This window comes from Symphodus melops (genome assembly GCF_947650265.1).
Source record: "Symphodus melops genome assembly, chromosome: 9".
Lineage (NCBI taxonomy): Eukaryota > Metazoa > Chordata > Actinopteri > Labriformes > Labridae > Symphodus > Symphodus melops.
Window position 1 is genome coordinate 13,151,796 of NC_136699.1, and position 24,940 is coordinate 13,176,735.

General features: G+C 41.2%; 4 protein-coding genes across 6 annotated transcripts; 3 read left to right on the forward strand and 1 right to left on the reverse strand.

The window, feature by feature from the left end:
• The first annotated feature begins 2,269 nt into the window (after nt 1-2,269).
• selenoh (selenoprotein H) lies at nt 2,270-5,299 on the forward strand. Its single transcript, XM_079352755.1, has 5 exons — nt 2,270-2,372; nt 2,689-2,815; nt 3,268-3,410; nt 3,741-3,860; nt 5,045-5,299. The coding sequence occupies exons 1-4, from the start codon at nt 2,357-2,359 to the stop codon at nt 3,845-3,847; spliced, it is 393 nt and encodes a 130-aa protein (XP_079208881.1). The 5' UTR covers nt 2,270-2,356; the 3' UTR covers nt 3,848-3,860; nt 5,045-5,299.
• Nucleotides 5,300-6,187: 888 nt separating this feature from the next.
• clp1 (cleavage factor polyribonucleotide kinase subunit 1) lies at nt 6,188-9,108 on the forward strand. 2 transcript variants are annotated; one of them, XM_079352933.1, is made up of 6 exons: nt 6,188-6,317; nt 6,695-6,969; nt 7,116-7,223; nt 7,311-7,430; nt 7,865-8,002; nt 8,147-9,108. In XM_079352933.1, exons 2-6 carry the CDS (start codon nt 6,697-6,699, stop codon nt 8,831-8,833), a joined length of 1,326 nt encoding a protein of 441 aa, XP_079209059.1. In that variant the 5' UTR covers nt 6,188-6,317; nt 6,695-6,696; the 3' UTR covers nt 8,834-9,108. The 2 variants fall into 2 exon arrangements, with proteins under 2 accessions (XP_079209059.1, XP_079209060.1); XM_079352934.1 differs by lacking the exon at nt 6,188-6,317 and adding an exon at nt 6,324-6,521.
• A 1,318-nt stretch (nt 9,109-10,426) lies between these two features.
• zdhhc5b (zDHHC palmitoyltransferase 5b) lies at nt 10,427-21,023 on the forward strand. Of its 2 annotated transcripts, none has more exons than XM_079352914.1 (12): nt 10,427-10,587; nt 11,916-13,365; nt 13,825-13,946; nt 14,117-14,274; nt 14,556-14,728; nt 14,885-14,987; nt 15,111-15,202; nt 15,399-15,531; nt 16,374-16,482; nt 16,575-16,681; nt 17,460-18,382; nt 18,478-21,023. In XM_079352914.1, the coding sequence occupies exons 2-12, from the start codon at nt 13,217-13,219 to the stop codon at nt 18,488-18,490; spliced, it is 2,082 nt and encodes a 693-aa protein (XP_079209040.1). In that variant the 5' UTR covers nt 10,427-10,587; nt 11,916-13,216; the 3' UTR covers nt 18,491-21,023. The 2 variants fall into 2 exon arrangements, with proteins under 2 accessions (XP_079209040.1, XP_079209039.1); XM_079352913.1 differs by having other exon boundaries at nt 18,868-21,023.
• On the reverse strand, nt 20,167-24,932 carry tmx2a (thioredoxin-related transmembrane protein 2a). Its single transcript, XM_079352937.1, has 8 exons — nt 24,641-24,932; nt 24,458-24,518; nt 23,923-24,036; nt 23,295-23,371; nt 22,902-23,008; nt 21,895-21,960; nt 21,687-21,816; nt 20,167-21,592 (listed from the first exon to the last, which is right to left on the reverse strand). Exons 1-8 carry the CDS (start codon nt 24,827-24,829, stop codon nt 21,422-21,424), a joined length of 915 nt encoding a protein of 304 aa, XP_079209063.1. The 5' UTR covers nt 24,830-24,932; the 3' UTR covers nt 20,167-21,421.
• Between the last annotated feature and the right edge of the window lie 8 nt (nt 24,933-24,940).

Consider the following 24,940-nt stretch of genomic DNA (forward strand, 5'->3'; position numbering starts at 1 on the left):
GCTTGTGTTTCATTCAAGCTGTCACTCAGTCATTATTTGAACCTCTTTCTCTATTCCTGGCACACATTTTCCACACATGGTCATGCTTGTCTTTGCCAAGCTTATCTTTTACGTTTGATCAAATGTGTTTGCGTGTTCACTTGTTTGCTGACGTTCACCATCACACATGGCTTATTTAGAGAACCAGGACTCGCATTTTAATGTCAAAGACTTGAAGAGTCTTTTTAGAAGACTTTAGAAGATAATATGCTTATAGAGTATGACGATACAGGGCTGCACTCAACTATTCATTCATAAATGATGACCTTCATTTGCAGTCCTGTTGCACGGACCAGCTCTTTGTCCGTCATGTGGAAACATGAGACTACAAGGTCGCAAACCAAACCGATCAGGACAAAAAATGAGCGAGACCACACACTCAAATGATTTGACAACCTGAATAACAGACTTTAAGGAAACATTGACTTCCACTGATCGAAACCAATGAGCAACAATGAGCCCCTGTTGTTTGTGTCACTGGATAAAGTGGTACTGACAGAATAATTAGGAAACCCCAAAAACGTTTTTTAAAGAATACCCAAAGAGGGAGTTAAGTTACATTACCTCCACCTCTCTATGCCCTCCGCCCGCCTCAGCACCATGGGGAGCAGAGCTTTCAGCCGCTCTGCTCCCCAACTCTGGAATTCTCTCCCATCAGACATCCGTAACATCGATTTTTTACCACAGTTCAAATCAAGACTCAAAACTCATCTGTTCCAATCTGCTTATTCACCGTAATTTTATCTCCTTTTGTTACTTGTCTGTTGTTTTTATTATTTGCATTTATTTGTATTGTGTTTTTGATCCAATGTAAAGCGTGCTTGGAAAGGCGCTGTGAAATAAAATGTATCATTATTATTATAAGTTATAAAAAGTTTATTGTGCAAATGATACCAAGCTAGAGAATGAAGACGCAGAGTTTGAGCAAGACTCATCAGTTTTGAGTCATTTGGTGGGTAAAACAGGAGAAAGGGGTGAAGACAGGGCACATCTGTCATCTTCAACAGTCTGTCAAGTCCTCTGAAGGTTTACGTACATGGCTAAAAATAAACTGCAAAAGCAGATGGTGACACAAAGAGCAGGATGGTGAGCCTTTGTGTCTGCTCTGTGTCACAAAGACGGACACACTGATTGAAAGAAATGCTCATATGGGAAGACATCAAGAGTTAGAATGATGGCAGAGCCAATATGAAGAGTGGGATGTTTGTTAACAAGAGAACAAATGAACTATGATTTGATGAGCTCGTGTGAGTCAGTCTCACCGCCTCGCTCTGAGAGGTTGTATAGCCCTTATTTGTTAGTACAGACACAGCTTGTGACGTCCGCAGACAATTTTCTTGGTTGGCCAAAAATGTGACCAGCATGTTTATTGTTTAAGATCCGGTAACACCATATTTGATCTTTGTATTGGTGTCCAAACAAATCCATTGGCTGCTCTGCAGGGATTCTCCTCTCACAGTTGTCTTGTTTGTTTTGGATGCTGTCTTTCAGCCATCCTTCAATAATCTACACTTTAGTAATATGCAAAAAGCCAGAGAATAAGGGAGCATGACTCTTGGACATTAAGTTGATTAAAAAGATATAATTGATTTTCTAATGTAATGTATATAGGGCTATATAGATGCAGGAAAAACTGCTAAGTCAAATAAAAGTGTAGCCTCCTGTAATATAGCTGAAGAATTGGGAATCAATCATTGGGTCATCAGTGAATCAGTTTTGATAACAGGTGTTCCTCCACTGCCACAACCAACAATTTATTTCTTCATATTGAAGAAATTACATAAAATCTGGAAAACTGTTAGGCCTAGGGTCATTTTAAAACTACATGAGAACAACAGCCATTTGACCAGATAGGTCCAGAAATCCTGATGATATGGTATGACTAACTATGAGGGTAAAATAATGTCAAGGCTGAGTTTTCTTCTTCTTTACTTTCTATTTACACCACAAACGTTTGCAGGTGATGAAGTATAAGAATATGCTGAGTAATGATTGTGATGTCTCATCCGATGCAAGATTTACCCCTCCAAAGCTCCAAAGCAGGAAGCTGTTCAGAGATCTGAGACCAGCTGGAGCAGCTTCATAATGCGCACCTTACACAACCAGGACAATGAAGATAAAAGAAGAAACTTTTGAAATATCTGCACAGAAGCCTACATGTCTACCATTGGTCTTTATGGTCTATATACGCGAATCTGGAAAAAAAACGTCCAAAATGAACAGTAGAGGGCAGCTGTACGCCCTCGATGCTTCGAGCCTACCGAAGAAAAAGAAGACTAATCACAGTCCTGATGCGAGGGAAACTTTGGTAACAATAATGGCGTCTTCTGCAGGTGGGTGTGCATGCTTACTAAAAACGTAAAACCTCGTTATTTAACAGCAGTATAGAATTTGAATGCATACTTTCGAGTTGGTCTACAACTATAGGGTGTTATAACCCATCATGCACAGATGTTGTCATCTGCCGTTGTTGCTGCCGCTGAGTTAACGTCAGTGTGCCAACAGGATGTCGAATCAAAATTATATCAGACACAAGAATTTCATCAGTAATTTTCAGAATCTCTCGGACACAACCGTTTAATAATTAAATAGACATATGAAATGAATGTTATGTTCAAACTAATCAGGTATTAAAACACGTGCTTTCAGGTTGTCGTGGGACAAAACGCAAAGCGGAGGTCCAAGCAGAGGAGGAGAAAGCATCTGTAGAGGAGAAGAAAGACAGGGGAGATGAGGAGGAGGTCCAGGAAGGTCAAAGGGTGGTCATTGAACACTGGTCAGTCAAGTGCTAATACATTACATTCACTAAGAATTAGAGATACTGGACATAGAGTTCCAGATCATTTGTAAGCAGGGGCCCCATGAAAAGATATGACATTGAGACCTACCACAGCCCAAGATAACCCTGGAGAATTTCTATAACCCCACCTCCATCACACAAATGACCCATTAAAACTGTAAAAAAAAAAGAAAGAAAAGAAACTATGCTTTTTCAGTGTTTACTCAGTGCTTCTTATAGTCCTTATAGTCAAGGCAGAGGGCGCGTATTGTTAAGGTGGCCACCTTCACGATAAAGTGCTTCGGTAAACATTGCCATCCCCCAATCTCTCTCCTGATATTTTCTGTTTCTGTAAAGATGTCAAAAAGGCCAAAAAAAGACGTTAAAGAAGTATTCCCAAAAAAAAGATGGGTGGGTGAACCTGATGGATGATGTGTGATTTCTTGCAGTAAGAGCTGACGAGTTTATGGGCGTAATGCTGAGGAGGTGAAGTCTGCCCTTCTAGCTGCCCACCCTGGACTTACTGTGGTCCTCAACCCAGTAAAACCTCGTAGGAACAGCTTCGAAATCTCTCTGCTCGATGGAGACAAAGGTGAGGAGGGCTTCCACAGACCTGGGTGTACCTGGGTGGCAGGAGTTGTGCCCTATGTATATTAGGGTCAGGTTTTATTTTCACATTACGATTGTATACACATGACGACTGTCATGGATTAGGATTAATCAGATTAGAATGGGTGTACCTTAGTCTCTTTACATTTCGTTGCTTTTCTTTCCTATTTTGCTATTAAACATGCTAAAATGTTCAGCAATTATTTTCCATGTGTGGGAAACAAACTATTTAATATGCCACAAAAAAGGTTTTAATCAACTTTGGACTTTCCATTTGTGCTTAAAAAAGGTTTCCTCTGTCTTATTTCTAAAGAAACATCACTTTGGACTGGGATCAAGAAAGGTCCGCCTCGTAAACTGAAGTTTCCACAACCTGATGTTGTTGTCGATGCTCTACAAGAAGCTTTGGAGGCCAAATAGGCACCTGGTGAAGGTTTGTCATGATTTAAGATTTGTAGTGTCTCACCTGTAGGCAAGTACCTTAAATTCTCTTATAATCAACATTTATATCAAGCAGTCATGCACAATTATATGCATCTCAGCAAACTGCATCTAAATATACTGATAAGCTGTGCCTTAGGGTAAGGAAATTACGGAGTTAGGGAAGCCATTTTGCAGTTAATGCAACAACAGCAAACACTTTTTAGGATTCAAGGGCGGACACTAGCAGAAACGTAGCTCCTTAAAAGTAACCAATAAAAACTAAACTGAACAGATCAGATGGTACAAAGGGGGCAGAGAACGTTCATCACCCAAAGCAAATGATATATTGTGTTGCACTCTTTGTTGAGGTTAATTCTCCAGCTGGAAACTCACTCCTTTTGGATTCTGTAAAGATGAATAAAAGCAACCTTTGGTCAATATAATTGGTCTCCTGAATCATGTCTCTGAAGAATATCATGCACATTTTAAGACACCAATAGGAACTTGAAGACAACGGCTAGACTTAGAGAATTGAAATGATGAAACCTTTAATTAGTCTGAACTCAGGTTTGATCTGGTCCCTGCCCGTTTTCGTGTTAGAAAAAAGACTCAATATAGTCGAGGTTTAAAAAGACGTTATTGTCTGTCACATCGTGACAGAGAATTAACTTTGGTTGGATGCTTGAAGAACATTAAAATTATTCACGCCCATTATACATGTAAGGCCTTCAAGGTTGACTTTTACTTTTAACTTATTCTCAGGTCTGTGTAATTATTAAAACACTGCATTTGCATTTTTTTTAAGGTGACATTGGTGTTCAATATTTGTCTGGATTCCATCACATATTTTTCCCCCCTCAATGCCAAGTGACATAACCTGCACTTGGCTCATGTCTTCACATTTAATGAGTCACCAGTGGAGGGGAGATGAAACTGGTCGTTAGTCTGAGCTCTGACGCACTGTCATCCTGCAACCGAGACATTAAAGCTAACAGCTTTCTATGTAACATTTCAATGGCAGAGTAAGACGTGTCAAAGTAGCAAGGGTGATAATTAAAGATTTTAATGACCTACTTGCAATCCACTTTGTTCAATTTAGCACTCATACTTTGAAGAAGTGTTGCGTATAAATAGGGCTGTAAGGATGACAGAGATGCTGCAGACTTTAACAAAAAATGTTTTTCTTTTGTGCAGCCAAATGTTCTGAGGATGTGGCCAGTGGAAGCAGAATGATGAGATGGGACCAACGGGATTTGTCTCTGTCCCTTTTCTGATGGTTGAAGCTCCAGCTGCTCACATTCTCTGGTCTAATGGTGACACCTAGTGGACAATCTTTCTGCCAACACATTTCCCGCATGCAGTTCCACTGGTTGATTTTCCCCTCTTTATCCAAACGTTTCTTGTCTCTTTGTGTCTGTTTTTCTTGAATAAAGAGTTTATTTCTAAATATTTTTTTACTAATTGTTTTTGCGGACTTGATGGTAAGAATATATTTATTTCATAAGTTTCAGAAACTATATCTTACATGTTTAAAAATGAAACTCAACAGAAAGTTTGCTCTGCATTTAGATGTTTCTAAGTACGGTATTCAAATAACTGATTTTGACATTGCAATGCACATTAAAAACTACTGATGGCATCTCGCTTTCCCACTGTCCAATCGTCCAGTGCATGAGTGATTCCCCGGTGAACACAACAATTAAAAGGCGCCACAGAGAGAGGGAGAGGAAAAAAAGGTAGAGCATAAATAACCAGGCTTTATTTACAGTCTGTTGAAAAAGTTAATTTGGAAACTACAGCTAATTCAGAACTCTACTGCAAGTCTGTAAACAAGATAATTGTTTGTCTGTTAAATGAAAAAATAAACCATTATTCATCCCACAGCAAAGACATTTAAATATAGGCCTATATTGAGTTTAATGTTTTATAGCTGTGAGTGATTAAAGTAAAATATGTAAACAAATTTTAGCCACGTAAAATCTTTACAAAGTGCTGTGCCATTAATGTTCAATCACAGGAGCCCTCGCAGCCTCTTCCAGGTGACGTCAATAAAGTCAGTAAGGGCTCAGGGTTTAGGGGGGAAAGGGTACGTTCTACAGAATACACCCCATCTAATCTGATCTAATCTAACCCGAACCCTATCTGGGGCGTCGTTTCTACTAGATAGGTAGGTAGGTAGGTAGGTAGATAGATAGATAGATAGATAGATAGATAGATAGATAGATAGATAGATAGATAGATAGATAGATAGATAGACATATCTATATGATTTGTACTGTTAGGGAGGACAAGACTAGATTCAGCCAATTTGAATGGGAAATTTACTTCCGGAACCAGAGCAATCGGAAAAGTAGGCGGTCACTTTTAAACTCGTTTGCTGCAACGAAGGTGACGTCATCTTCACGCGCCCTGGCAGGCGAACCACACAGTGTTGAGATCGTTCCACTATCAGCCGTCAATTAAGTCTGTAAGTTACTGCACTCGTAGACTAGACTGTATTTACCACTTCCTTTGTTTAAATTTGAAGCGATTGTAACCTTTCGTTTAAGCCTTTTATACAAAGATAGTAAGACTGATGAAGCGACAGCCTGCCTGCTGATCTCTGATCGATGAAATGTGTTTCCATACGATGCACTCTTTGATAAATTGAAGTGTTAGAGATAAAGATTATGTATGTTAAAACGCCAGATTAAGTTCATATCGTACGTCTTTTTGACTAATCTTTAAGGAGTTTGGTGCATGTATAAAGACGGTGCTTACTATTGAGAACATGTGATAAAGAACTAAATGTACTTGTTTTCAGTATAAAAGTATTTCCTGCTAACTTGTTAATTGTCTTGTCAGTCATGGCGACAGAAGGTGTGGAAAAGACGAGTGAGGAGGCGCCAGCCTCTGGGAAGGTCAGCACCAGGTTTGACCTGGAGAAGGAGACTGAACTTCGGTTTGAGGTGGAGGCAGGAGAGGCAGCAGAGCAAGTCGACCTGGAGCTCCTCACAGGGATGGCTGAGGTGTTTGGGTCCGAACTGAACCGCAACAAGAAGTACACCTTTGGACCAGGCTCGAAGATTGCAGTATTCACCTGGCAAGGCTGCAGTGTTAATCTTTATGGGAAACCTGAGGTGAGCACCAGTGTATGGATGTCAACAGTGTTTTCATTATTGTTCTATATGAGCTTACTGAAATATTTATTTTATCAGAAGTTGTATCACATTTAACATTTAATAAATGAGAAGATAAAATAACAAGCCTCTCTCACATTCCACAGGTGGCTTATGTTTCCAAGGATACTCCCATGTTGCTCTACCTGAATACACACGCTGCCTTGGAACAGATGAGAAAACAAGCAGAGCGAGACAATGAGAGGGGGCCACGGGTAGGTTTAACTAGAACCCTTGAAAGAGTCTTCATCTAAGCTAGTCAGGCCTTAATTTATCTATTGACATGAAATAATGACCCTCAGGTCATGGTGGTGGGACCTACAGATGTTGGAAAGTCAACAGTGTGTCGGCTGCTGTTAAGCTATGCTGTGAGGGTTGGGCGGAGGCCAACGCTGGTGGAATTGGATGTTGGACAGAGTGGGGTAAGATACATTCAAGACACAATATTAATGATGGATCCAGAGTTCATCTTTCATTTATGCAAAAAAAATAAATACTGAATCTGTTTTATAGACATCATACATATATATATATATATATATATATATATATAAAACCCCGACTTGTGTCTACTGTATTATATATGCTGCTCTTTTTTGCTTAAGATAGTCATTTCAGATTAAGAGCAACACATGCTTATAAAGCATGTTCTTGCATCAAATGCACACTATTTTTTCGATAGCAGACAATGTGAGTTGAATAGTGAACTCAACTTTTAACAGCAGTGAATACAAGGAGCTGAATAAATGAAAGCATATGATTTATTGTGAACATTTGTGACAAAATACAAGATAATCCATTGACAGTGAAGTTAACAATCAAAATCAGACCACACTTAAAATTAAATTCTACTCAGGTTTCTGTACCCGGTACGGTGTCTGCACTGTGCATTGAGCGTCCAGCCGATGTGGAGGAGGGCTTCTCAGTACAGGCGCCTTTGGTCTACCACTTTGGCTCTACGACCCCAGGGACCAACATCAAACTTTACAATAAGGTAAGAAAGGGGAAAATCTAAATTCTTCACAACAAAACAGTATGAAGCCAAAAGCCCACAATCAAACTACAGGTTCAAAATAATGTTATCTTTTTGCATTTGTCTCTCCCCATTTTTATCTATCCTATTTCTTCCCACGTGCAGCTGACCTCACGCCTTGCCGAGGTGTTTTCTCAGCGATGTGAGGTGAACCGAAAGGCCAGTGTAGGAGGCTGTATCATCAACACCTGCGGCTGGGTAAAAGGCTCTGGATACCAGGCTCTGGTCCACTGTGCCTCTGCCTTCGAGGTGGATGTGGTGCTGGTGTTGGACCATGAGAGGCTTTACAATGAACTCAAACGAGACCTCCCTCACTTTGTTAGGGTTGTGCTCCTACCCAAGTCCGGGGGAGTTGTGGAGCGCTCCAAGGAGTGTCGGCGGGACACCCGGGATGAGAAGATCCGCGAGTACTTCTACGGCTTTCGCGGAGTGTCTTTCTTCCCTTTTTCTTTTGAAGTTCGTTTCTCAGATGTCCGCATCTACAAGATCGGGGCACCATCCATCCCCGACTCGTGTCTACCCCTGGGAATGTCTCAGGATGACACACAGCTGAAGCTGGTGCCAGTTACACCAGGAAGAGACCTCACGTATCATGTGCTGAGTGTGAGCAGTGCAGAGGACGGAGAGGAGGGCTGTAAAAAGGGTATAGTGGAGAGTCCTGTGTGTGGCTTTATTGTGGTGACTTTTGTGGACACACAACTACAGGTGATGAAAGTGTTGTCTCCAGCACCAAGACCACTGCCTAAACACACTCTGCTGATAATGGACATCCGCTTCATGGACATGAAATGAGGTTACACTTCAGGGAATACACACATAAGAGAGCGTTAGGGAGGGTTTCTGAGCTTTGGGGGTTTTTTTCATAGGAACAGCTGGATTTAGTTTACTTGTGGCTTGTTTGTGGGTTTTAATGACAGAGAAAAATAAGAAGAACCTGCTTCTTGATGATAACCCATTGCACAGGAAATTGGACGATTTGTGAAAGTGATGTTTTAGTATTATATTCTTGATAATTTGTTTTCTAAAGAAGGGTTTTGTCTCATAATAAAATTTTACAAAATTTAAAAGTTCCTTGTTTTTTTGTTAATTGTAAATATTTTCCTATCCTAAATATACACTGTAAAATGTATTTTATAGAATGGTTCTTAAAGCTTTGTGTCTCTGTTAACAAAGTGAAGAATACTGGATAAATCCCATGGCTCTATCTGAGCTGTTAATTTTTTTTTTTAAAGTCTCCCCGACATTGCAGAGTTATAATGAATCTCCATGTAATATGGGACGCATGTTCTTCTTGATTTGTTGTATTTATCATGAAGTGTTAATATCTGCACAGACAAAGTGGGGCAAAGGACAAATAACTGCAGGCCATTTCCTGACTGACACTATTGCAGTAACTGTTTAGGGTAATGCAGTGTAAACTTGTTTATTGTTGCTATAAACACCTGCCAGCCCGTTCCAGAAAATCTGCATGCCTATAAACTGCTGCAATAATTCACAGGTCTCTGTAGGACTTATAAAGGCAAAAAAGACCATCTTCATAAATATTGTAGATTCAAAGTTATTTTTAATAAGTTTTAAGACAAAGTTATTGCCCGCTACAGAAACAGCCTTTAAAAAAATAATTCCTCAGCAGGGATTCTTTGTGAGTTTTGTAATTGACCCTTACAGACTTACACATGTACAGGAAAATAGAAACGATTTGTCCAGACGAGGTGCAAAAATCAACCTAAACGTAAAGTTACTCACAGCTGCTTATAATAATTTAAGATTGATTCCTTTATAAGTATAAACATCTCAGATTGAGACAACATATACTGTGGTACCTGACACTTAATAATATATTTGTGTCCTGATTTGAATTTGTGCCGTGTCTCCTTGTCTTGATTTCCTGTATGATTACTCTTTAGAAATTAAATATACAGCTTCATCGTAGGTGTGGCATTCATGGGGGTTTTGGTGAGGCCATCTGTTGTGAATCTTTGCAAAATTGTTCAACATGCTTCTGAAGCTTAGTAAAAACAAGTCTCCCATGTTGAACTCTTCAGTTAAAAGCACATATTGAAGTTTTAGCATTTCAACTCCAAACAAACCACTCGACTTGTGAAGTTAGTATGAGCTCTTTTAAAAAAGTAGATGTGCTTCACTAAATAAATTAAACAATTACAAACTTCAAGTATAGATAAACATAGCTCTCTACAAGTAGTCTGTAAAAAGTAAAAATATTAGTGTAATGAAGTATTAACTAGTTGCTGGGATTATATTTATAATGTTTTGAAATGTAGTATTTTAACTATATTCTTAAAGAGAAATTCAAAAATATGAAGGTCAACTATTTTCCTGATAATAAACACTTGGGCGCTTGCTGGAGACCACGCCCACTCCGTATCTCGGGGTTCTGATTGGCTCTTCGCCCCACCTGAGGGACGACGGACCAGTTCCGGGATTCCGATGTCGGCCTAGCGAGTGAACTAAGTGGTTTGCTAACTCAAGGAGGACCGTAACGACCCACACCCTGAAGACAAGACAGCTCTTATGTTCGACATAAGGTATGTCCTTCTTGTTTTACCTGCTAGTCATGGGGAGGAACAATACTATAATTAACTTAATGAAGCCTACGCCGTAACTATAAAGCGTAAATGCTAGCCAGGTAACGTATGCTAACTCTTTTAGCTGCGGTAAAGGACTGAGCAGTGTCGCAAAAAAACTTTCGTGGCTAAATAAGAGCTAACCAATTACAGCGCGTGGGGTAGGGTTAAATATGTTATAATTATATTTTGTATGTACATCAAATTAAAACACCAGAACGTCTTTAGCTTGTTAGTAATTAAACACGTGTTTGATAGTGAGGGGTTTGATGTGTGAGCAGAAAGTGGCATCGTAAGTTGTCCTGACTGTAAACCAGCTCTGTCCTGGCCTGTGGTGAACCGCCTCGCCTTTTTTACTACAAGATTTAAGAATAGTGAATGACATGAATGAGTACAGGAGATCATCCAATAACTGTCAGCATGTCACCATAGTGTGTAAATGTGATTAAATGTGGGCTCTTAAAGATGCATCTTGCTACCTGAAGATTGCTCGGTGACAGTCAAGTCTCCACACGGAGATTTTAGGATTAACAGCCATTATAGTCTGGGAAGGGGGGGGGGATTTGTTGTGGGTCAGATGAAATCATTAACAACAGGCATACTGACAATACTCCAGATCAGAGGCAGCTTCGTATTTGGTAACGATGATTGTTGAAAAGGAGGGGCGTGTCCAAACTATCAGGTTACATTACTCTGGATCTGTTTTCAGTGTGTACACACACACACACACGCATATCATCATCATCACCATCTGGAGATATTAGGCGTGTATGTGTCAAAGGCGTCCACCCTGATTGTTCAGATCAGATGGTTGTCTGCATTGTGTTTTGTGTTTCCAGTAGTGGGTGGTGTTTGATGTGACCACCTGAGGGCATAGAGGTATCAGCTGTCTGTTTAACAAGAGGCTGTTGAGCAACTTTCTCTCTGAGTAATGCTGAAACCTCAAAAGTAAACAGGGCAGTTAGCAAGATGGTTAGTCATCCTGATGCTTGTGAAATCTGAGTGAAAACTGCAACATGTTTAATCTTTACCCATTATTTCTTTGTCGTGTTTATTTTTCAAACAAGTTTGGAGATATGACATGTTCGCATATCCCTGATCTTTACCAGATAAGACTCCCACAATGCCAACCTTTATTTTCACTTGTTACCATGAAATCAAATGAGTTTTTATTCAACAGGTGATTTCTTCTTCCTAAAGCAGTTATGTTCAGTTCTTCAGGGGTTTTTTTACACATTACCAGTGTTAAACAATTATTAATAATTATATATTATATATATTTTTTATAGGGGCATCCTTGATTACCCAGGGAACCAGAGGGCGACAGAGGACCAGACGTCCACTTGAACAAAAGATTAAAATGCATCAGACTTCATAACAACACTGCTGCACATGGCTTCATTAAAGAGATGCAAAATGGAAAATGAGGTCTATCTGCAGAGAATTTGGAGGTGGGAGAGGTCTCTTCACCAAGACCTGGCCTACTGTGGCGACAACGCGGCGACACACACAGGGCTTCTCTTTGGAATGAGTTGATTCTTTCCTCATAAAGACTGAGGGCAGGGGTTTTAAAAGCCCAGAGGACTGTGCTGTGCTATTTGAGCAACTTGTAAAAGCAAGGCTCGACATTATTTTCAAACTTTTTTTTTTTTAGCAGATTTTTTAAAGAAAAATCCAGCTGGACTTTATAGTTTGATGTTAAGCAGCTGGTTCAGAAGTGACATTTGTTGGTTAAGTTCTTTTCAACTGTTGACTTAGTTTGAAACGCTGAAACTGCCCCTCCTGCAACCATCCTCAATTTCTTCCACCCACCCAGTGCCTAAATAAGCCCTCTTGGGACAATTACAGAAGTCATCAGCAGCTGCTGTACTCAATCCTCTGCCTGTTCTCCTCTTATGTGCTTCTGCTCTGGGCCTGCTGGCTTTCCACCCACTACCTCTTTCATTTTCTTGTCTTTTTTTTTTTCTTCTTTCAAATATTACATTTCTCTTAGGGGAGAAGTCACAAGTCAAGCACAGCGACAAGCATTACTGTAAACACTTGAGTTTGAGAAGTGGAAACTTCAGTTCTAGCTGAGTGTACGAGTGTCTACGCTTTAATGTGCATGCACAGCTGTGTAAAGGTTGAACGGGTGCAGGGAAGCAATTTAAAGTTAGATTTATTTATATTCTTGCACCAAAAATAGTTACAATAAGCCATACAAAAATATATATGAATTACCAACACATATTTTTGTATCACTTTGCTTTAGTATAGTTTTGCTTTTATAAACCTCTAATTAGAATGTGTATGAAGTGAGTATTGAAATCAAACTGTACACATGCAAGAAGAGCTGTTCATCTGTAAATCAGTAAATAATACTCTGTTTTGAGTGATTGTACTCGTGCTGTAAGTGGACACAGTCAATTTCTCATGTTTCTGCTGAGTTGCTGCTTTGCATAGTGTTGATTTTCTTTTCCAGTCTGCAGTCATGGCCCTTCCTAGAAAACAACCCACTCACCATTTTAACCTGTAGAGCACCCATAATAGTAGGTAGACCAGTAGATATCTACCTCTCTCTGTGTCTTCTTCCCCCCACTCTCTGTCTCTGATGCCGGGCTTCACTGGTGGGGGGGTTGGGGGAGGAGTGGGTGTCCCTGCTTCTGCTCCTCCCCGCCCATTTCGACCAAGCCGATATGTTCCCGTGTCGGCAGCCACCACGTTCCTTGTTGGATCCACCACCCTTTTTTTCTGCTTCACGTGAGTAACATTTTGATGTACAGAACACAAACTAAGTATGTGCCATACATGTATTTCCCTTCTTTTTTTAATTTGCATACACACATTTGCGTCTCAAAGTGTTCAGCACGTTTGCTACCTGCATGCATAAATATACCTGAGTTTATTATGTTTAACCAGAGACATCATTTTGTTTCTTTCCCTTTATTTTTTTTTTTTCAAGGTAAACCTTACTGAACAAACTTTCACTCCTTACATCAACACTTGCATTTACAGTTTCTTACACCTTAAGCTGAACTGCTGTATTTGAGTTCTTTCTCTCTATACATGTGTTGAAAAAGCAATATGTCTGTGATTTGTCGTTGATTTAAGCCTCTTTTTGATGAATTGTCTTGTCATTATGTGTCTTAAATAAACCAGAAATGTTTTGGAAATTACATGTAAGCCTTTTACCATGTTTCCTATTTTGCATTCCTCTAGGTGCCCATGGTTGTCAGAGTATTTCTCCTCTGTCATTCCCATATACATTGCTGTTATCTTCCTCTTCACCCTTGCCAATTTCTGCATGGCCACCTTCATGGACCCTGGAGTCTTCCCCAGAGGTAAACACACATGAGCTGTGTGTGTGTGTGCACTCGCCTTTTCTCCAGAGAGTTTTTAGGCACCAATGAAAAACTATTCCCAATCATTTATTTAATAGTAATCTAATACAGGAAGAAGCTATGATCAGGTTGTGTTGCGTCTTTGTAATCTCAGTGTCTGTTCTCTTCAGCGGAGGAGGATGAGGATAAAGAGGATGATTTCCGCGCTCCTCTCTATAAGACGGTGGAGATCAAAGGCATCCAGGTGCGCATGAAGTGGTGCTCGACTTGCCGCTTCTACCGCCCACCGCGCTGCTCGCACTGCTCTGTCTGTGACAACTGTGTAGAGGTAAACACACACACATTAACACACGCACATTAACGGACAAATACAATTTGATGGACAATCTGTAGTGTAATCCTGTTCTTTTGACACATGAGTGTGTTATCGTGGCCGTAACATCACTTTCATGAATTTATTGAATATCCGCTAAACATCCTCTGCTTTGTTGTTCATTAAACTTAGGTTTAACAATGACTGCCTCAAAGGCTTAACAGTGCTTAATCTGAAAATGGCAAAGTCAATTGTTAGTTTTCCATCTGTGAGCTTTTGACCCTGTGCCCTCTCAGGATTTTGACCATCACTGTCCATGGGTGAACAACTGCATTGGTCGGAGGAATTATCGTTACTTCTTCCTCTTCCTGCTTTCTCTCACCACCCATATCATAAACGTATTTGGCTTTGGCCTTGTGTACGTCCTGCACCACCGCCAGCAGCTGGACACTCCACATGCAGCTGTAACGTATCCTTCACTTAGCTCTTTGCAGCTCTAAAGACGTGAGATGTTCTTTTTTTCCCTTTTTTTTTTTTTAAGCAACTTGTGAGTTTTAGCCTGGTATTTTTTTTCCCAACTTGTTTTTTTTCTGGATTGTTTGTAACCTCCTTGACCCTCTCTCAGTATGGCTGTAATGTGTGTGGCCGGTCTGTTTTTTGTCCCAGTCGCTGGCCTGACTGGGTTCCACATGGTGTTAGTGGCACGCGGTAGGACCACAAATGAACAGGTTTGGACAAGAGCTGGCAGTTTGAATCCCATCTTACCTCATACTGTTCTTTAGCTTTTCTCGATATTTTCGATGTTCATGTGGACTTAAGCATTTTTCTGCCTTTTCTCCCTTTCGCTGCAGGTGACAGGGAAGTTTCGGGGAGGCGTTAACCCTTTCACCAACGGCTGCTTGAGGAACATTTCCTATGTGTTATGTAGCTCCCAGGCCCCGAGGTAAACCATTCTCCTCTCACTTTTACTCCCCTCTTTTAACACTTTGCTTCATGAATGTGAATATTTTCTCCCTCCCACCTTTCTCTTTTTTTCTCACTTTTCTGTTTTTATTATTGGAAAAGCAGAATTCCACGCCTCAGCTTCTTTTTTGTCCCTGAGTGTTTAATTTGAATGTCTGTGCGTGTCCCTGTCACAGATATATGGGCCGATGGCAGAGCCCCCAGTCAGTGGAAGTACAGCCGCCATTTCTAAGACCGGCTCTCACTGAGGCGCAGCTTGAGGCCAAGGTCCTGGACAACGGCATCCAGAATGACAGACACAGTACAAGGGTGGGTGACCCCAACAAACGCACTACAAAAACACGCCTACAACAAGGACGCTTTCATGTTGTTCAGAAATGTTTGACGGGTGATCAAGAAATAAGTCATGAGTTAAAAGAAAAACTCAGTTTGCGCTGCTTATAATATTGTACTTGTCTTTGGCTAGGTGTGAGAGTACTCAGGGAAACAGGAGACAATTAATAACAGGACGTTTATTCATTTATCATTCTTTCAGTACAGTACTTCTTGTTGTGTGTCCTTACAAGTGTAGCTTTTAAAGCCAGCTGGAAGCATGTTTGATAAGCATACTGGTCAGGCTGGTTTGAGTGTTAAAATAGATGTGCGAGTCCCGTCCAGACTGAGTGTAGAGATAACTAAAAGTATGTCCTGTTGTGCGTAACTGGTGTCCAAAACATGCAAGACAAGAAATTAAAATGTTTAAACCTCTTACGTTAGCTTCTCTGTGTGACTAACTGTGATAACAATTGACTTAAGAGTATTTGCTAAAGAGACTAAAATTAGTTAGGGGACATCAGAGAATTGATTTTTTTTTTTTTTTTTTTTTTTTTTTTTAAGATTTATTTTTGGGCCTTTTATGCCTTTATTATAGAGGGAGGACAGTGGATAGAGTCGGAAAGGGGGAGAGAGAGTGGGGAGAGACATGCGGGAAATGGGCCACAGGCCGGACGCGAACCCGGGCCGCCCGCGCGCGAGGACTATAGCCTCAATACATGGGATCGCACGCCCTGCCACTGCGCCACCGACGATCCCAGAGAATTGATTTTTAATTCTGTTATTTTCTCTCTCCTTTGAAAATGCTCTGACTCTTTTTGGTGGCGTTTCTTTTCCAGTCCAAGAGCAGCCTCGATCAGATGGAGAGTCAGTCAGCTGATGCAGAGCCTCCACCTCCTCCAAAGCCGGAGCTACGGTACCCTGGCCTGCCTCGAGCTGACACAGAGGGTAAGACACACACAGGTACAGATGAAACATTAGGTTAAGCAGATCCATCATGAAGATCTCACCTCTTTCAAATGTCCCGTTTGTTTTGTCAGAGAGTAGCTTGCTGACTGAAGCTCCGCTAACGCCGTCAATGTACAAATACCGACCACCTTACAGCAGCCCAGGAAGGAACCACTCTGCCATTACGCACCCAAACAAGGTACATGTCAATTTACACTTGTATGAACTGCAAAATATATATTAGAAACTATATTCATGAAAACCTTCAGATACTGTTAGTAATAAAGTGGCTTTAAGTGCATGGCTTTGCTTGATTGGAAGCACATTGAATCTGTATCTATTGTGTTGTAAATGCACACAGCCATGTTGAACATTAACACTGCATTCTTATTTTTAAAAAGATTAAGTGATGTTACTCTAAAAGGACTGAAGCAATCAGAACAAACAGTATCCCACAGATTACTAATTTCCTTTGTGGTTAATGCCATGCCCCTCTTTTTTTTGTTTGTTTTTATTTTGAATTGATCATTCAGTGGCCATCGGTTGATCAGTAAGTCTCAGCTAGTGTCATCTGTGTGTGTGTGTGTGTATCCCTTTGACTGTCTCTGTGTGTTTGAGTGGATCTATCCTTTCCCCTGAGACTGAACTGAGTGGATCGTGTAGTTTCTGTACTGTATGTATTTGTATTCCATGTATGTGTTGAAACACACAGTCTTTGACATGCAGTGTCAGTGCTTGTAAAGCCAGTCAATGTTTCCAATCCAGTAGTGTGATGATGGAGTAGAGCACCGGTCAAGCATCCAATTTCTCCCTACCACTTTTTTTTTTCTGTTGGAATCTGTAGACAACAGTTGTTGTTTTTTTGTTGTTGTTGTTCTATGTTATCCATTCCTGGGGTAACAAGGTGTTTCCATCTTCATCACATTGTTCCTCCCATTCTCTTCCTTTGGTCTGTGTCTCCTCTCTCTTCTCCTCAGATGATCCGTGGGGACAGTCTCGACTCTCCATCTCCCTCCATCCTCCAGTCCAGCCGCCAGCCAAGCTACCGCTCGGAGCCGAGCAGCCTGGATGGGGCCACAGTAGTGGGGGGAGGTGTAGGGGTCCGCAGAGGGGGAGGGGAGAGAGGTGAGGGCCCCGGGGGCCCTGTGGGGATGTCAGGGGGCATGTCTGGCCACTCTCTGACCGGACGCTCCTACACCTCTTACCCATCTTCTTTAGTTCTATCCACAGGCGGCTCCCACTCCTCCAGTCTGCGCTCAGCGCAAACGGCACATTACCCTTTGGCCACGCTCCAATCAGAGGGCACCACAGACACCAGCTATAAAAGTCTGGCTAATCAGACGCCTCGGAACGGCAGCTTGTCCTACGACAGCCTTCTGACACCTTCCGAGAGCCCAGAGTTTGAGTCGGCCGCTCATGAACTGTCCCCGCAGAAGCCTCGAGCTCTGTTTCCCTCAACGACTATAACAGGCCGGCCTGACGTGGTGTCACCCAGTAGCCCGCTGCAGGGCTACACGTCGCCCTTCCTCTCAGCTCAGATTGCCCAGCAGAGGGAGGGGCAGCTTCTCCAGGGCTCTGCCACTTTCTCCTCCCCCCACAGGGCCTACCTGCGCGCTGTGAGCCCACCCCCTCCCTCCTCCTCAGTGCCTCCTGAGAGTCAGCACCTGCTCCATTATAACCACGACCCCTCTTCCCGAGCTCCTCGAAACCCTTCCTCCTCATCCTCTTCCCCTGGGGCTCGCTCACTAGAGCCCCCTGTTTCCCCACCACCCCGCGGGCTCTCCCTTGGCAAGTCCTATTCTTACACTGGTGAGGCGGGGCCTCAGCACAAGCCTCAGACCACAAGAGGGGGCTCTGTGCTGGGTGGGGGAGGAGTCGGGGGAGGGCAACAGGCTCCACAGTGAGTAGTGAACCGCCGCCAGATCCATCAGCCTGCTACTCTTCCTTCTCCTTTCCCTCATAATCCTCTTCTTCTTCCTTCCTGGTTTGTGTCAGCCCTCCTCCCTGATCTGTGTGAGTCTTCCTTTTCCTCCTTTACAGTTTAGTCTTGCTTGTGTTACCGCTGGATGTGTGTAAGGAGGTTGTATTGGTGTAGTTGATGTAATGAGTGCACCAGTGTTTCAGCATGCTGCGACTTGATTAACTTGATAAGAGCATGTCTCACCATGCTGCTCTTTACTCCTCTTACTTCACCCGTCAAATGACCTGGTATAGAAACCAAATGCCTTACAAGATCAATGGTAGTGAAATACTTCTGCATTATGTGCTTGTTTATTGTCTTTGAAGTAGAACCACTCACCTCTACTTCCATTTATCCCCCTGTCCTCATCCCTAATCCCTCCACCCCCCCCCTTCCTTGTCCATCCCCAATGGCTGTCCAATCAGATCCACCTCTCGCCCAGTCTTGGCCAACCACACCACAGCCAAACCAGGGGGTGGGGTGAAGAAGGTGACAGGCGTCGGAGGGACCACTTACGAGATATCAGTTTGAGTGACAGACATCCTTCATCGACCAGGAGGAGAAAAAGCATCTGGACGACTTCCACTAACGTGAGCTGGATATTATTCACCACTGCAGGACCCTGAGGAATTACTCTTTTTCTGCGGCATGGGACCTCCTGCATCTCTACAAGGCCACTGGCCCGTCTTCTCTGTTAGCTTTTCAGATCTTAACAAAGAGTAAAAAGGGGACTCTGTTTTATTTTTCAAATGATAATTTGTCACCATTTTGCCACTTTGTGAGCCATAGACTGGTGTGACTGTATCGTGACTGGGTACAGATATGTCAATAGAACACTCATAGCTTTCCAATGATTTGCTGTTTTACTTTGGTACTTGGCACACCGAGTGCTGACTGCTGTGTTTGACACACTTAAGGAAAAGATGGCTTTTATCCAGTGGATGTAGAGATTTAGAGGGTGGATTCAGGACTGTTGACCAATAGAAATGTCTTCTTCTTCACTGTCTGAACGGACCACATGACCTGTTAATCGATATGAATCATGGAGAGCAGAGTCCGACCTATAAACACGGTATCATTTTAGTTTTATAAATCTTTTTTTAAATATTGTTTTATATAAATGTATGAAATCTTACAGATTATTATTATTGGGGGAAAATGTCAGGTATTGAAGATGACTATTGAGGAAGTTGGCAGTTTTACTGTGTGTAATTATTCATGAAAGCGATTTCAAATCAGTTGCCTGTTTATATTAAATGGCTGCATCAGCCACTTGTGAGCTCTTGTTGGAGTTGACATCGTCCAAAGAGAAAGATGACCCTTCAGTGGACAACTTTAGTGGCAAATAATTGAGGTTAACTTTTGAAAGCCACAAAGAAATTTCTGAACAGAGATTTCCGCACAAACATTTTTGTGGAATGTACGCTCGTAATGTTTAAACTAGAGACATTATGCAAAATCTATTTGTAGCTTTAAGATCATTGTTTGTCTTGTTGGTGTCTTTATTTTTATTTTTTTTCCTTCTTTTCTGTAATGTTTCGTCCGTCAGTCAGTCAAGATGCTAACAGAACCTCCTACATTCAAACAGATAGCCATCCAAATAGAGGCAGCGAGGGAAGGGCTTATTTATTTCACACGACCAGACAACTTTGTAGATATCAACACAATTTCAAACCAGTCTACCAGTTTGTTTTTTGAGAAAGTAAGGACATATTTAAAAAATAAAAAAAAGAAGCTGTATAAAGAAATTATAAATGTGATAAGCCACTAACTATCTTGTCAAACAGAGACTGGTTTGCAATGGATATTTTTCTGTCTGCCTCGAGGACATCGTGTGAAGCACATTTGAATATTTTTTTTAAATGTTTTTGTTTTTCTGGGGACAAATTGTCAGGCAGATAAAGTTGTATTGATCATCTTGCTCATTTATAGATACTTCCATAAAGGTACAAAAACAACCACTTTGAGAAAGTGTGGAGGGGTGTATGCAAGTTTGTGTCTTAAACGATCGGGCATTACAGTTGAGGTTTCTTATTTATTTTGATATTTAGTATTAAAGCAGTGTTTGCAGTAGAATGTTAAATCTGGCTGGACGTGACACGTCTTTGGGTGGAAGAACATGCTTGAAGCACACAAGTATCATTGTTTCAACCCAAACGACTACGTTATGAGTTTTTAACCCTCCCAGGCTTTGTCTTAGGTGTGCATGCAGTTTTGTTTGTCCTGCTGAACGCTTCACTGGCTATCATACATGTGAGAATATTGTCAAATGTCGACCCAGATCATGCGTGGGTGGAAAAGAATCATCATGAAGGGCACAAGCAGGCGTTGTAAGTAGAAAAAGAGAACCTGTGTCACTTTTTCCTGCTCCGGCTGATGATGGTGGCCACTGAACAATCTGATCCTTTGAGTATAGTAGGCATACTTGTGTGTGAGATAAAACATCGCTATTGTGGGCTGTGATGAATGGAACACGTTTCACAAATATCTGTAATGAGTACATGAAAGACATTTCCAAAATGGCCTTATAAAGAATTTTTAAAAGATGTCTTCTCAGAATAAAAAGGTCAAACTGATAAAAGTTCTGTCTTGTATCGTCACTGTAGACTTTGTTTTATTTCTGATTCATCTTTACCTTGAAGATATGAGATGTCAGATACTGGCATCAACAGTTTCCATGAAGTGTAGAGATATTGCTGAAAATACAGTCGTTACAAAAAGGCATTTGTTTTTAAATAACTTAAGGTTTGTATTTAAAAAAAAAAAAAATCATTGGGATGGCTGTATTCAAGAATCAGCACCACAAGGTGGCCTAGCTGTTATGGGTATTTATGTAACACAAAGATTGAGCTGGAGAGAACATGTTGAAGTAGATGAACCGTCTTTCGTGTCTAAATCCGTATTTGTACTTCTGCAGTGATGTAAGAAAACGTGTTGTGAAGGAGACCTCATGCAGCCCCTCTGAACTGTCCTCATGTCTCACTGGTCTTTCTTGCTCTCTGTGGGCTGTGGTGGGTTGTCAGTTTCGGTTTGGAGCTCATCACTGCTTTCGTCTTCGTTCTGATCCTCTTCCTTCAAACCCCGACTTTTGTTCAGCTTCTTGGACTTTTGGAAGAGTTCATTGAGGTTAAACTCTCGGATAATGTTCTCCTAATGAGGAAAGCAGTAGTCCGTATATTAGATACATGTGTGAATATGACATCCGTATATAGCCCTTCACATCTGAGCTGAGAATATGATTTACCTCATTAAAGATCCAAGATACAGCTCTCCCTTTGTGGTCCACCATTGGACGTCGAATCATTTCCCGCCCTCCTTGGAAAAGAATCAGTGAGGGAAGCTGCTTGGCCAGAGGAGACGTACTGACCCTGTACCTGTTCAGGAACAATTTATGGCAATTTTGCAGAAGCACAACATGACACAAAAAAAGGTATAGTGGAGGAATGACTGACTTTTCCGAAACCTCTCCATAGCGTCCGATGTCCACTTTCCCAAACCTGAGTCCAGCACAGTTATACCTGAAAGATGCACAAAACATTTAACCTTGTTCAAAATTAAAATATGTTCGAGTTGTTTGTTGAAAACACATTTTTTTCAATGTTATTGGAATTTTGGAGGAAAGATTTGGTTTTTCATATGACTTTTTTCCCCAATAAATCTTACCTCCAAAATAAAATATACAGAACAAAACATTTTGACTTCATGCGCCAACCTGAATCTCTTCTCTGTTTCACTGACAGACACCAGTGTCTGCTGGTTCTAAGAAAATAACATTGATTTTACATATTCAAGGAGCAACATGTAACTCTGACATCTAGTGTTTAAAATGGGTACTGCAGTCCAAAGTAAAAACAAAAGAGCGCAATATTGGTCTTTCTGCGTTTTATCCTTTCTCAATATTTTACAAGTAGCTCCAATATTTTTTCTAGTTTGACCATGTTTCTGGTCATGAAGCTTTTTAAATTACCACTCGTTTGCTCACTTTTATCGCTGCAACACCTGCTCAATGCTGGTTTGCATTTTGCCTGGCGAACCAAGGGGAGTCCAAAAGGCCATGTGGGGCAGCCACGAAACCATTCAGCACCAGAATTAAAACTTAAGAGGACATTCTGGCTGCTGCATTTTTGTCAGAGAAACAAGCACTTAAACAGAGAGGGTTTCCATGATATATGATATAGTTAGGGTCATTTTATGATTTAATTCTGTTTTATCTTACATATTACCAACACATGAAAGGCTATGATTAAACAGTAGATGCAGAACGTCCATCCAAAATCCATCAAAGTTAACAGTGTGGTGGTAAAGGTGTGACTGGTGGTTTGTAGTTTAGATGTTTTACTCTTTGTCTGATCATGACCACAGCAAAGCCAATCATTGACGTATTTGTTTCACCAATAATAACAAGATTACTGATACTGTGTCATACTCAGTGTCATGTTTTGTCTTTATTGTCTCTTACTTGAGAGAAAGTTCAGAGAAGACTGGAGCAAAGGACTGGCAGTCAGAAGACCAGTTGGCAAAAAATTCAACGATCCAGGTGACACGACTGTCTCTCTGCAGCTCCTCCTAATGATTCAATAAAACAAAACTACATGAGAACATACACTGTCATTCACAACCAACCACCTGTTGGACTAAGAAATCATCAGTGAAGTAGATCTAATATTCTAGTAAATACAATATATATAAAGACTGCTGTCGATCAGAACATATATAATATTACACATCAGTGTGATTATCAATGTCCTGTGGTCTTGCAGTACTTCCAAAATGTCTTTAAAGTCCACAAAGGAATTAAAAAAAAACATTTAAGCAACTGCAAATTCAGTATAATGTAAAGAGTAACACTCACATCTATGGTCTTGTCACTGAAGTACTTGATGTACTCGGGGCCCATGTAGAGAGGAGGCTTACAGGTCATCACGAAGGCTGGAGACAAAAAATGATGAACAGAAAACTTTTGCGGAAGTATATGTGACAGATTTCTGCACAAAAAAATATGAATGGAAGGTTAAACACTCCTTAGGAAGCATTAAGGGTAACGCTACAACTTTAAAATAATAGTTGGAAGTTAAGGCTTTATCAAATCGGTAAGGAAAGTTTTTGTGTGCATCCAACATATTACGTCTTAGAAATATGCCTTGCTACAAGAATCAAATAAATTAATTTGAAAGAGTGATGCCAACATACTGTGAGCCTCAGGGATACTGCAATTATAGACGCCTTTCATTTGAAATTTTTGTTAATCAATAATTGGCCACAATTTGTTTTTTATAAATGTTTTGTTCACTCCATGACCAAGTGTAAATGTGAAACCTAACAGAATATATTTATATTTTAACTGCTTCAGTTGTTGAGATGTAGGTGATTGGCTGATATCATGCTCCTTTTTAAAAAATACTACTATACACACATGACCTATTCCATTATCAAATACAGCCTGGATTTGGGGCAGCATTTGAAGTTAGAGGGCCACTGACCGACACACAAAGCGAAGTAGAAGATTCCAAGCCGGATGTCCAGCCTGAAGAAAAGGATGACGTTGGCCACCTTGCTGAATAAGAACAAGTTGCCTATGTGCTGCTCCAGTGTGACTGAGAGAGAGAGAGAGAGAGAGAGTAGAAACATTGAATGTAGCAGTGGAGAAAAAAACCTTCAAACTGTTGACACAAGGTCATAACTGAAAGTGCAACAGTGTGTTTACACAACAAAGCACAGTTGTAAGTGAAGCTCTTTAGATGTTGCTTTAAGCAGGGTCTGTCAGAGGGTCTTGAAGGCACACCATATGTCGCAAATACCTCATGTGTGTCTTATGGTTGGGTACGACGTTAACCCAGTGGCATAAATGTCTAGAGGAGAAAAATGGTTTCCAAACTGTGCATCATGGGCCACTTTTAATGATGTGACTGTTTAAATTGTAAACATACACTTGCCATTAGATGACATCATTGGTTTACACAATAATACAAATCTGTGTGCGTGTGTGTTGGGGGGAGGGGGGGGGGGGTTACTCACTCGCTCTTCTGTTCTTCATCATCACTATTGCAGTGAGAAACATTAGAATCTCCAATTCTCTCTGTAAAAAAAAGAAAGAAGAAAAAACATGAAACAATTTTGTGAAAAGTGGAAAACAGCTTACTCATCTCACAGGAGGACCCTCCATATTTAGAAGCTGGCAGACCCCCTCATGCTCCTCACCCAGTCAAAGTCGCAGGAGTTACCGTCCTCGCGCTGGGTCGCCAGGTGTTCACACAGCCCTGGAGCCTTTCTTACAAGCATAAAAGCAATTGTCATTAAAAATGACATGATATAATACGGCTTTAGAAGCCATTTGTAAATCTGAGGGAGGTGGTACAAGAAAGAGCAGAGTCCTGTGATGAGACCCATGCTTGTAGCCAGACACGACAGTCACCCGGGGCCACGAGAGGTTTGAGGAGGGCTGACAGCTGAAGTTACAGACAGGACCAGCCTGTTAGGTCGATGTGCGCATGCGCTACA